Source organism: Eupeodes corollae, chromosome 1 (assembly GCF_945859685.1).
Source record: "Eupeodes corollae chromosome 1, idEupCoro1.1, whole genome shotgun sequence".
In the NCBI taxonomy this organism is placed as follows: Eukaryota; Metazoa; Arthropoda; class Insecta; order Diptera; family Syrphidae; genus Eupeodes; species Eupeodes corollae.
Window position 1 is genome coordinate 39,671,671 of NC_079147.1, and position 13,881 is coordinate 39,685,551.

General features: G+C 39.4%; 1 protein-coding gene across 1 annotated transcript in view; it reads right to left on the reverse strand.

Moving 5' to 3' along the window:
• The window catches only part of LOC129941029 (two pore potassium channel protein sup-9), a 54,556-nt gene that overhangs the window by 10,689 nt on the left and 29,986 nt on the right, over positions 1–13,881 (reverse strand). The window contains exon 4 of the mRNA XM_056049572.1: positions 3,181–3,368. Within this exon, the coding sequence (XP_055905547.1) occupies positions 3,181–3,368 (188 nt within the window). The remainder of the gene's footprint in view (positions 1–3,180; positions 3,369–13,881) is intronic.

Here is a 13,881-nt window from a genome sequence, read left to right on the forward strand (position 1 = left end):
GCCAAATTTGAGACGATCGGTTCAGTAAACAATCATCCAACACTCGTACATTCAAGGAACGCAAGATCAGCCACGATCATTGCCGCGGTCCGTGAAAGTGTACAGCAGAACCCAAGGCAGTCTATTCCTCGCCGTGCACAAGAGCTCGGCGTTTTCGGCCTTCGACTTGGGGAATTTTGCGTCGGGACTTAAGCCTACACCCGTTCAAGCTCTAACTGACCCAGGAGGTCAAAGTTCATGACCATATACAACGCCGTTTGTTCGCTGACTGGGCTCCGAATCGAAGAGGGCTCCAATTTTGGCCGAAAAACCCACAAGAGGTTCACGAGGTGAAAATGCATCCTCAAAAAGTTACAATTTAGTGTGGATATTGGGCCGGTGCAGCGCCGTAATTGGTGCGCATTTTTTTTGAAAACGACCGACGTCAGTGATTTAGTCAGCGTCAACAGCGAGCTCTACAAAACGATGATAACTAATTTCGAATGGCCCAGGTTGGACCTAGACGACATGTGGTTCCAGCAGAACGGCGCTAAGTGCCACACAGCAAACGTCACGATTGACATTTGACATGAACTATTTGAGGGTAAGATTATGACTTGCGGGGGTGATGTGAATTGGCCAGCAAGATCATGCGATTTGACCCCCCTGGAATTGTTCCTGCAGGATTTCTTGAAGTCGCAGGTCTATGAAAATAAACCACAATCAACCGATGCCCTAAAGGTGAACATAACACAGGCCATCGCTCAAATTCACGCAGATCTATGCGGAAGAGTCATTGAAAATTGGGCCACTCGGATCCGTGTCGCCGTAAGAAGCTGAGGCGGGCATTTGATTGATGTCATATTCTCATTTAATGGCGTACATGCGCTTTTCAAATAAAAAAATAATTTTGTTAATACCTCACACACAGATTGTCTTATTTCATTTCGACATCTACCCGCGCTTATTGAAAAACCCTTTATAAGCTTTATAAAAACAGCCGCCATCATTAAAATGTGTTTCAACACCGCGTTGTAAAAAAATAAAATCGTAGTGCTGATACAAACTCAGGTCTGTTGAATCCTCGTCGGTCTTCGAATTAGACACTACAGAGTATTTTGCATAAAAACTTAGGCCTTAAAGCTTTTAAAGTTCAGTTCACACAAGAACTTAAGGGCCTTGCACATGAGAGTTAATTTCAAACAAAAACACATTTAAATTATAAGAAACCATTTTGTTCTCTAAAACAAGACAATTTTGTAAAACAATTTGGTATTAACGTATTGCAGTGTGGTTCCTGTGAACTGTCAAACTCTAGTCGCGTTCCATATACCATCCACACTGCAAAGAATTAATTGTTCGCGCGCAACTTAACCTCAAAATTATACCACTTTTGTTTTGTTTGTTGAAAAGGGTAATTATAAATTGACAATTCCTCATGTGAAAGAAAAGTCAAAATCTACAGTTCGCAGTTCGTAGCTCATGTGCAAGATGCTTTAAATCGGTCGATGATATCAATGTCATATCTTTGCTGATTTTTATTGACGTTCATCAAAATGATCCCAATTTGATTCAAAAAATCGTCTTCAATTATGAGAGACACCTCGTGGACTACGTCAATAAACTGAAATGTCACATTTGAAGCTCAGAAAATCCAAGAACGATTATTGAAAAGTCTCTCTTTATCCCCAATGTCGTCACTGTTTGTTCCGTGTTTTGGGCTACCGATGGACCTTACTCAATCGAAAATAAGGATGATTGAACTATTAAGACGCTACCAGGCTATGATTAATGATAAATGGATGGCCTGAATTGAAAGGCTTTGATGTGGGTGACGCACATCACGGCGCTACGTTCCATACAATCAAAGAAAAAGTCGAAATTTTGATATAAAAATTGTTATAGTTGCCATGCCTGAAACACAAACAACCTTCAGCTTCGGCTTCGTGTGCGTTACGTTGGCTCTGCTTCGAGGTTGCTTTGAATGTCACTTCCAATATGACATTTCTAAAATAGCTCTTCTGTCATTATCAGCTGTTATTTTTTCTAATAGTTCCTATCATAACCAAAGAAAAACCCTCCAAAACAAATATATTTTGTTTGTTGACTTTTTACAGCTGTTGAGCTGTCAGAAAAAAATTAAATTTGAAATAGAGCTTCTGTTTGGAGTCACATTACGCAATATTACGTTATTTCCTTACGATTGTCAAATGAAACGTGAGGTCGAAGCTTCATTGTGATAGCATGCATTGAATTCGTATGGCTGAACTCGTAAACGTCAGGCGAGGCCGGAGCTGAAGCTTGTTTGTGTTTCAACCATAAGGCTTTTCAAAGCTATAAGCGATCTACGCGAATTAGTCTTGAAATCGATGTCATTGTCACGGTGGCAATTCTTTCATTGTTACTGGAATACATTTATTCTAACAATGATATAAAAATCCATTTATTTTTTTTTTAACTTTAAAGTTTAATAACTTAATTAAAATTTATAAAAAATCTAATAAAAACAAATGTAACGGATGTAAATTGCCTTGTTATGTTTTTGTTGTTAAAATTTACATTCGAGCTTAAGTCGAAAGTTTACAAAAAGACTATATTAATGGTTATTTCAAAATATTTTGTACCAAACACCGTTTTTAACTTCAAAGTATCTAAACTAGGAACTAAAACTAAATATACCTTAATTCTTCTTAATATCTTGTATCATTGTGTTTGAAAGTTACTAAAATTAATTTTGAATCAAGTATTTAACAATGTATAAGTGTAAATGTGTTGAAACTTTGAAAATATTCTAAAAGTATAAAACTAATTTAGAAGAAATTATAGATTTATTAAAAAAAATTATGATTTCAATTCAACAAAGTTTTTTTCTTTAAACTAAACCAAAAATAATTACAAATTTTCACATTCCACATTCACTTAAAAAAATAAAGATGTTTAGTATTTTTAGATACCAAAGCAAAAAGATAGATATTTTAAAAAAAGAAGATACATAACTCCAACTACATAGTTAAAAAAAATAATTGATGTTTTAAAAAATAAACAAAAACACCTTAAAGACAAAAAATAAAGTATAAATAAAGACTATACAACAAGAAGACACATTTCTATACAAAAACTACAAATAAAATATTACCATTTCGTATAATATTAACTATTTACAAAAATATAAGTGGAGAGTTGAAAACAAAAAGGACATACCTGCATTGCTTGAGCCTCATCTCGTCGTTCGTCCTCCGTATTCATGGTTACAAATCTGAGAACTAAGAGATTCAATGAAGCGGCCACAATTGCCAATCCAAACAAAATGAATATTAATGCGAACATTACATATTCTGGTTTTTTATTGAGGGCATTATCCTTTTGCAAAGCCACCATGTCCCCAAAACCTGTGTAAAGAAATAAATTTATTTCAAAAGAGTTGTGGTGCGTTAACTTATAATTTATTAGACTACTGATGGCCTTGGACTGTGTTCTTGTTCTCACTTTGTTAAAGATAAAACTAGACTTGTTCGCATTTATTAAAACGGTCTGTTTGGATGGGGTTTCTTTTTTTTTATTTGGAAATATATAGGTGAACAAACTTTAGCCTTCTATTAATATATTTAAATACAAAAATTATACAGTTAAGTAGTTGTATTTATAAACATTGCAAAAAGGTTGCTTTAAGTTACGAGTAGAAAAAATTAAGTTATTTATAAAGGTTACATAAAATTGAATAGAGACATACAAAGCGTAACCCTTTTAGAGGAGGCATAGAGTTTTTAAGTAAGGATTTACGTAAAGCTAAGTACACGAGTACACGGTTTGGAGATCTTCCAATATTGGCCGAACTGTCAATTAGGTGACAATTTTCAAGTTTCTATTAAGTGAAGTTTGACTTTTTGGCTTTACCTTTGTAATGGGTCCGATTATTCAAATTGAAAATGTTGACATTTCTCCACGTTTCAAAGTCCCTATGTCTGCGACGTTTTTTTCGTCGTCGATAGCTCCAGAACCGTAGTACCCGTGGCATGATGGTTAGTGCGTTGGACTGTCGTCGTTATTTGACTTCCAACCAGTGAAGAAGTGCTTATTTTTATTTTATTTTCAAGTAAAACAAGTTCAAAAAGTGTGTTAGTCAATCTAAAGTTGGCAAATTGCCACAACTTTTTTTAAACACATCGGTAGCTCAGTGGAGGTGGCGTCTGCAGACGAATCCAGAGGTCGTGGGTTCGAATCCCGGGCGGAGTCGACGAAAAATATTATTGCTTTTTTTCATAATCGAGAAATTGTTGATTTCATCGATTGGGAAGAGAAGCAAATGGTTAAGGAGAAGAAAGCTGGGGTATCGAAAGATACCTCGGCCAACACATCAGGCGATATTACGGTGGTGCCAGTAACAGCACCACAAACAACAGCAACAACATCTGGTCAAACATCAGACCACTGGATAGAAGCAGCAGCAACTATCAAAAAAAGAAAATTAAAAAAGCATAGTCCAAACAAAGTGGAGAGGGCCAACTCTGCTAAGCGGCGGGACATGCGGAAAGAAATGAAGGGTGGTAAAGGAGGAGTTACCACCGAGAGCGAGTTTTCAGACTACGCAGAGTATGAAAAAACTGAATACGTTTCAGGCCTCCGAATATGGATTTAATCCTATCGGAGCCAGAGCCAGTCCCGCCGACAACGAAGGCTTTGGAGGTAGTGGCGGATCTCCAAGATGAAACCGAACTGGTGCAGGCCCTGCAAACCAAACAGGCAGCCATCAGCCAGTTCGAGCAAAGTCTTAACAAGCTCAAGGAGGAAATAGAGCCCCTCCTCACTGCACTTAAAAACAAACAAGAGGCGCGCCGAAAGCAAGAGGCAGCCCAAAAACAACAGCAGCAAAAACAACAGCAACAGCAACCACAGCAGCAAAAACAACCACAACCCAAGCCCGCTCCCAAAATCACAGGAGCGGAGCAAAATAAAAAGAAGCCAGCAGCAGTCACAGGCCCAATTGCTGATGGCCCATCGACCTCGGCCAAGGCCAAACAGCAGCAACAACAACAGCTACAACCAAGGCAGCAGGAGCAGCAGAAACAGCAGGAGCAGCAGCAGCAGCATCAGCAGAAGCAGAAGCAACGAAAGGCGTTATACAGTGCTTCTCACTGGCCGAATACAATTTACTTAAAGGCGTGCTCAAACAGGCCACCGCTGAGTTCTTCAGCTACACGCCTAAGAGTGAAAAATTCAAGACGGTCCTTCTGAAGGGCATAAGTTCCTGCACGGAACCAGAGGAGCTCTTAGCTGAGCTCCGCCAAAAAGCCACGGACGATCTCGATTTTATCGGGGTCAAGCCTTTCACTACGGTGAAGTCCAGGCGAGGGGGTTATAGGCTGCCAATGTTCCTGGTAACATCATCGCCCCAAAGCAGTTTTGATAGTGTGAAGAAAATCACATCTCTCGACTATCAAACTGCACGCTGGGATACATTAAAAAGGCACGACGGCATTTTACAATGTACTAACTGCCAGAGGTTTGGCCATGCCAATGCCAACTGCAATATGCAGTTGCGTTGTGTCAGGTGCGGAGAAACCCACAAAGAAGGAGAATGTAAGCTGGGGAATGAGCGGGTTGAGGATTTGACCCTGCTCAAGTGTGTCCTCTGTGGAAACCAAGGGCACCCGGCTAGTTATAGGGGTTGCCCTAAGGCCCAAGAAATTAAACAAAAACAGGCCAGTCAAAAAGCCGAAAGAAGTCGAACAGTTCGACAGGCTCCAACACAAAAATTCGTGGATCCCAAATTCTCTTACGCCCAAATGATGTCAGGGAGTGGAAACACGAGACAGGCTCCACCAACGGTTGCCCCAAATGCCCCTGTGCCTAAGGCACCAGAGGTGCAGCCTGACATTGTAGCCTTGTTGTTGAGCATTCAAGGTCAACTAACAGGGCTGCAAAGTCAGATAAAGGAGCAAGGCAAAAGGGTAGATCATCTCTACTCTTTGTTGCCTGGCCTGGCGCAATTTAGACCATAATGGGCGGGCTCCCGGAGACGCGCCTTAAAGTCCTAGCTGTGAATGTAAATTCACTGATAAGGATTGAACGAAGAGCCAATATGTTCCAATTGTTGAAAGACTACAGTCCCGATGTGTTTATGGCTAGCGAAACTAAGCTAAACCACAAACACAAATTGACTCATAAAAATTACAATATCGTAAGAAGAGACCGGCCCGACTCCACTCAAGGGGGCGGTGTCGCTCTCTTTATACGAAAAGGCATTAATTATGAAGTCATATACAACAATGAATTGCGAAAGACGCTATAAGTTTGCGTTGTATGCATCTCTCTCTCTCAAGGGAAGCGGATGTATATGATTGCGGCTGGAGCTCCGCAGGTTACTTACTTTGCTTCAGAACTCGAGATTCTTTTTAGGGAACTTAAACTGAGCTTGGAAGAAAACTATTTCATCTTGGCCGGTGATTTGAACGCAAAACATGAAGATTGGGAAAATCAACATAGTAATCCCAGAGGTAATCATCTTTTTAATTTGATGAATCTTTACAGCGTTGAATATGGCGTCGACCTGCTGGCTACTGAAAGGCCATCGTATCCAAGAAGCGGCTCCTTTCTGGACCTTTTGCTGTACGACACCAGACTGACAGTTACAGACAAAGTGGGTAATCACCCGCGAAACTGCTTACAGACAGTCGAGTACGACAGTGATCACTGCGGACTGGCTGCTGTAATGCAGATTCCGAACGAACGCGTGGAGTTGGAGGAATACGTTCCAACGCATTCTTACAATTACAGTAAGATGCGGTGGCCTCGTTTCACCAATGCCCTAGCGAGAAACTTCGTTCGAGTGACATAGCCCCACCAAACAACAGAAACCTGACAAATACAGAAATCGACCAACACTTACAACAGATGGACGAAACAATAAAACGAACGATGGAACGGACAATCCCAAAGTACAAAGAACGGGACCAAATGGACGCTTACAGAAACGCGACAATTGACGCACTACGTAGGCACAAGAGTGGCTTACTGACAAGACTCAAAAACTTGCACAGACGACTTACAGACCCATGCGACTTGGAGGTTAGGACACTGAAATCGTCAATAAAAAATGTCAATCTGTTGATTAAGGAGAACTACAGGCTATTAATTAACAAGTACTGGGACCGCAAGATCCGGTCAGTTAATTCGAGTGACCCTAGTATGTTCCCCAAAATCAACAAGATATTCAGGAAAAAAAACGATAATGACCTTCCGTGTCTTAAACTCCAAAGAACTGAAGAGAACAAAAACGTACTCAGGACAGCGCAAATAGATCCAGAGGAAGCCATCTTTGACGATGACTTTTACATAATTGAAGATCCGAAGGAAAAAGTGGAGGCGGTGGGAGCTGCTTTCCAGCAAGTGTACAAGGTGAATGTTAGCATTCGCCCCAACCACGACCTGGAAAACAGAGCCCTACTTAATCACTTTTACCTTCGAAATAATATCACACATTGGCGATCTGAGAACCGCGGTTTCATGCGGTTCAATGACGATTCCTTGGCAAATGCCATAATCGCCGAGCAAACGGGACCAAGTTCCTTGTTAGTGACGAAGGTTGAGCTTCAGCTCATCTTCAACTCAATAAAAAACAAAAAGTCAGCAGGTGTCGACGGTATATCCAACGTTGTACTAAGACATTTACCGATAGAAGCAATTGACATTTACACCACGCTCTTCAATAATGCACTGAATAATGCTTATTATCCAGTGCATTGGAAGACCGCTGTGGTTCATCCTCTCCCGAAAAAGGGAAAGGACAACTCCAACCCGTTAAATCTTCGGTTGATAAGTCTTCTTCCGAGCATCAGCAAAGTTTTCGAAAAGATCATTAATAGGGCTCTGACTAAGTGGGCTGCGGACAACAAAATAATTCCGGATAATCAGTTCGGGTTCAAGGCGGGTCATGACACAATTCATGCCATGCTGCGTCTAAACTCGTTTCTGATATCCAATGGAATAAATCAAAACAAAAATGCACAGGTGCTGTCCTGGTTGATTTGGAAAAGGCCTTTGCCACCGTATGGTTAGAGGGTCTTTACCTAAAACTGAGCAGGCTTGGCATAAGCAAGCCATTGTTGTATATACTTTATGATATGCTTAACGGTAGAAAGTTTGTTGTCAAAAGTGGCAATGTAACTTCTACCACAACAAAATTTGAAAATGGTCTTCAACAGGGAGCGGTGAATTCGACGATTCTCTTCAGCATTTACACCAGCGATCTGATAGGTAGTCTTACAAAGGCAATTGCGTACGCCGATGATCTAATTGCGTACAGAACGGCCCGAAAGATTGAGGTTATTCGAATTCTCTTGCAGCGTGATTTCGACAAGATTCAGCGATATTGCGACGACTGGAAACTAAAAATAAATGTCCAGAAGTCAGAGACAATTCTGTTCCGGACTCCGTGGGCTAGGGCCACGAGGGATACGTGTAAAAATTGGCGCAAAATGGTCATCGTTGATCTTAGCGAGCAAAAGTGTAGTGAAGTACCTCGGTATCTGGTTAGATCAGTATTTATATTTCAACAGATATATAAATGCTGCTCTGACCAGGGCCAGAGGAGCCTTCGGTCTGACGAAACGGCTGTTTTTTAGCAGTCGGCTTGACCCCAGAGTGAAGGTAATTTGCTACATGGCCCTCATACGGCCAATGATCGTGTATGGTTGGCCTGTGTGGTTCAACGTCGCCCCTTCCCAGATGGAGAAGTTTCGGGTGTTCGAGCGGCAGTGTTTACGACGCTGTACCGGATTATATCGAACAGCCGAATCTTCTTATGTACATTATTATTCCAACGAGGTCCTGTACAACGGGACCCGAATCAACAGAATTGACAATTTCGTGATAAAACTCGTTCGAGGTCACATTGCAAGAGCTATGTCTTCGACCAACAATTTAATTTTCGGGGCGTTCTATCCGAACGACGAGTATTTAGAGAGTGCACGCTTTTCCTCTTTTTAGATAGATGCGGTCTGATACAGGATAGATTGGCAGTTCCGTTAATCTACCACGTCAGACGAAGAACCGTGGATAGGCGACTCCTGTACAATCGGGACGTCATGGCACAAGGCGGAGCAGAGCTCCTTCGGTTCAGTAGGGCTGTGTCCGAACGGGACCGAACTGACAGGGTGAAGCAGGAGAACCAGTTTTGGTGGCTTCAATCGGCACTTGATATTGGGTAGTCGGGATGAGGTTTTAAGCCTTGGCCGGCTTACATACTTGTTTTATAGTTTAAGGGTTTAGTTTTAAGTAGAATAGGCATGGTGGCACGAAAAAAAAAATTAAATTAAAAAAAAAAAAAAACAAAAAACAAGAAATAAAAAAAAAAAAAAAAAACATTAAAAAAATAAATAAATAAAAATAAAAAAAAAAAAAAAAAAGACAACGAAATATGAAAAACAAAAATGTTAGATAGTTAGATTTGCTGCTGTGGTTGTTCTAGTTTTAAGTAGTTTATAGGTAGAATAGGTAGTTTAAGTTAGTTTTTAAGTTTTATTTAAGGACCTTATTTTAAGAAGTTTGTAAGTAAAAATAAATATAAAAGGTTATTGATATTAGTTTTTTTCAAAATGTTCTAATAAAAACAAAACAAATAAAATTTAAATTGAAGTAAAATAGATCTTAAGGCCGAAAGGCATAAGTAATTAGTGTTATAGTTTAGCTTAGAGTGTCCGTATGGGACCATTAAGTTAGTTGTAAGTTATGGATAATTAGGCTAGTTTTATGAATTTTTGTCTAGCTTTAAGATAGGTTTAAGATTGAATAAATAAAAATGAATTTGAAAAAAAAAAGTGCGTTGGACTGTCATGCGAGAGGTCTCGGGTTCGATCCCTGCATATTCCACCTAAAGTTTTTCACGGGTATTGCCTCTTGCGAGGAATTGACAAATTCTCCGAGAGTAATTCTTGTCATAAAAAGTGCTTTCTCAAAAATTGCAGTTCAGATTCGACTTAAAACAGTAGGTCCCTTTCCATCGCTGACAACAGTACTCGCACACAGGAATGGTTGAGAGTTGTCAGTCACTAGGCCCTAGTTCTCAAACGGACTGTTGCGCCACCCAATTTTTTTTATAGCTCAAGAACCAGAAGAGATATCGACTTCAAATAAATGTTGTTATACAGATAATAAGGCAGAAAGGGCTCTCAAGAAAATTGAGATAAAAGTATATCTCAAAGTTTTGAAAAGATATTTGAGTCGAAAATCAATTTTTACCAACTTTTATTAAGTTTTTTTAGGTTTTTATTTTTTATAAAAAAAACTGTCAATTCAATTTTTCGCAAAATTTTTTCAGATGTCAAAAACATTATTCTTCGTTGCACAAAATTGTTTTGGATATGAAATAGATGACAAAATTTTTTTTTTCAGTTTTTTTGATTTATAAAAAAACCGTTTAATTGATTTTTTTTAAAATGTACTTCTTTGATATCACGTTACAATATATTATACACAATTTAATTCAAGTCTCTAGCGTTTTTGGTTCGTAAGATATTTAGGGTTGACCAAAAATTATGTTCACCTTTTTTTCAAGCTGCGTGCACGCACAGACATCTTCCTAAAAGTCTTTTATTTCGACTCTAGGGACCTTGAAACGTGGGAAAATTTCAAAATTTTCAATTTGACAAATCGGACCAATTACAATAACTTCCTATGGGAAGTTAAAAAACGGTTTTAAAGTAAGTTTTGATTTTGTAAGGAATCTATTGTCTTAACAATTCTATTTTATCAACATTTTTAAATATATTAAAATTAAATTTTAAAAATGTTTTGTTTGTGGGACAGAAAAACGTAATTTTATTGACCAGAGATATGGGCTGTATGTCAATTCTTATTTTTATACAAAAGTAATTTTGGGCATGAAAAGGACTTACAGTTTTCATGCTGCATCCGAACTGGTTATTTGAGAAAGGATTTGTTGCTTTCTAGCAAGAGCCAGTAGCTGTGAAAAACAATTTAATTTTACACAGGCAGGGATTGAACCCAAGATTTGTCAAGACAGTTATACGCACTAACCATCACGCTATAGTAGAGTTTCTTTAATAGGTAAAGAATTTTGATTTCACGACTGCGAACACCAACTTTGAAACTTTGCATTCACCGGAACTAGAATTCCTACTTCAAATTCTATATTATGCCAATCAGGGACTGGAAAGTATCTAAAGAACACTCGTTATCTGATCATAGATAAATCCAGTTCAGATGAACACCCTAGTCCATTGACTTTTCGAAATTTTCGGAAAACTGACTGTTCTTCATGCAGGAACTTATTACAAAGTTTAGTAAAACCTGGAATATCTAGTCCTTCCTCTAACGCTAATGAACTTGACAAAAAAGTCAATGACCTCAACTCAGCTATGAACAGATCACTAGAAATTGCTTGTCCACTTATACACATAAGAGGAAACCACAATGGTGGGCCCCAGAGCTTGACTCGCTCAGGAAAGCCAAAGCCGCAAGACTAGCCTCTTACTTGGCGATCCTTCTGTTCCACGATAGAAGAAACTTCTGTTGCCTCTAGGTTACGGAAAATACTTTCAACTAATACAAGCTGCTTGAAAAATGCACAAGGTCTGATCACAAAGGACAATCTACAATGGGCTCTCAACTGCTTCAAACCATTTAAATCTGCAGGACCAGATGGAATTATACCAGCCGAACTACAAAAAAGACTTCTGACATAATTGCGCTAATCCTTGAGGCAATTTTTACCAGCTGTCTTTACTTGGTCCATGTTCCCTCGACATATAGAGAATTTAAAGTTGTTTTAATACCCAAAGCAGGTAAAAGCTCGCAAGTCAATTCCTAAAGATCTACGACATATAAACCTATCATCATTCCTTCTTAAGACCTTGGAAAGATTGATTGATATCCATTTCCTTCTTAAGACCTTGGAAAGATTGATTGATATCCATTTAAGGGCAAGTATTGATACAAGACTTCTTTCTTCGTCTCAACATGCCTATAATGTAAAGGTAAATCATTGGAAACAGCGTTACACGCCTTAATACACACCGTCGAATATTCGCTCCATCATAAAGAGTTCACTATGGTTGCTTTTCTTGATATCGGAGGTGACTTTAACAACGTGGACACATCTGCAATCACATTTGCACTAACATCTCAAAACGTAGAGAGTTTTCTTCGGGAGTTAATTCATTTAATGCTTACTAGCACAATAATTAACACAAATCTGGGCAACTCTTCTAGTAGACGATTCGTTAGTAGAGTAACACCGTAAGGTGGTGTTCTATCCCCTTTCCTCTGGAACCTAGTGGTAAATGAAATCCTAACTAATCTGGATGCGGAGAGTTTCAGATTGATAGCCTATGCGGACGACGTTGCTATAGCAGTTTCAGGAAAGCAAAGAACTCTTACAAAATGCCTTGGACAGACTAATACTTTGGGCTGATCGGTGTGGACTGGGTGTTAACCCAGACAAAACCGATCTGGTCTTATTTTCGAGGAAATACAAAATTCCATTTGTCAACCCTCCCTATATTAAAGGAATCCAATTAAAATTCTCAGATGAGGCTAAATACCTGGGTCTTGTCTTAGACAAAAAAACTAAATTGGAAATCGAAACACCTACTGTAGCTCTCTTTTCTTGCAAAAAAGCTATTGGTATTAAATGGGGCTTACAACCCAGAATCACGCATTGGCTATACACATCGCTAATCAGACCGATTTTAACGTACGGTGTGGCAGTATGGTGGACTGCTTTAGAGAAAGGTATAAACAGGGATAAGCTAAATAAAGTCCAACGTTCAGCCTGCCTATGTATAAGCGGATCGCTTCGCACGACCCCATCTGCGGCACACCTTACACCTCTTGACATATTTAGCAAACAAATCACTTCGAGCTCTGCTATTCGCCTCAAAGCTTTGTCGCAATGAACTAACAACAACATTGGCCACTCCGTAATTCTAAGGTACTTAGAATCAATTCTAAAGCACTTCCACAATTCTATACTACCCAGATATTTTTGGGAGGAAAGGACATTCCTGGAAGATGAGTCAATCCATATTTCGTTCGAAAACAAAAGCAGGTGTTGGTAGAGTTGCGTACTCTGAACGACTGAAATTAAGTCTCTCATTCCTCCTTCCCGTGTTGCGTGTTCCAGGCGGAACTTTTGGCGATAAAAGAAGGCTTTTCGTGGCTTAAAGAAAAAGTGACATCAACATCTGATATCCATATTTTCTCAGATAGTCAGGCTGCTATTAAATCTCTGGACTCTTTCTCTACAAACTTTATAACAGTCCATAACTGTCGATCATCTCTAATAGAGATGGCAGAAAAGTTTAATATTCATCTTTGCTGGGTGCCGGGCCATAGAGACATTCCAGGTAACTGTAAGGCAGATGAACTCACCAGGAACGGTACAGTGCAGCCTATCCTACCACGTTTGGCTCTTGCTGGCATACCAATCGCTACTTGTAAACTGTTGCTAATGCAAGACGCTATGAAGAAGGCAAACACCAGGTGGAACAACATCAAGACGTGCCAGGTCACAAAAAACATGTGACCAACAATAGATTTAAAACGTTCAAGGTGCTTGATAATAGGTTTCATAACCGGACTCTCTCTAATAGGAAAGCATTGAGGGTAGGAGGAAGCCTCAAGATTCGTGTGGTACCACAATGGGGTATTAAACTGGGCTAAGTGTGTCCGTTTCCATCTTGGACAGTTACTTTAACCTAAACTAACCTAACCAATCAGGGAAGATGTTAAATCGTGTTTTTTTTTGCGTGAGTTCAAGAGCTTTATCGGCAAGATCTTCTTGCAGCGCCATCATTTTGAATTTAATTAATAACAATTCAGATCGGCTATTTTGCAGCAAATGGATGCAGGGCACTAACACAAAGTTTTTGAGGTTTAAAAGTC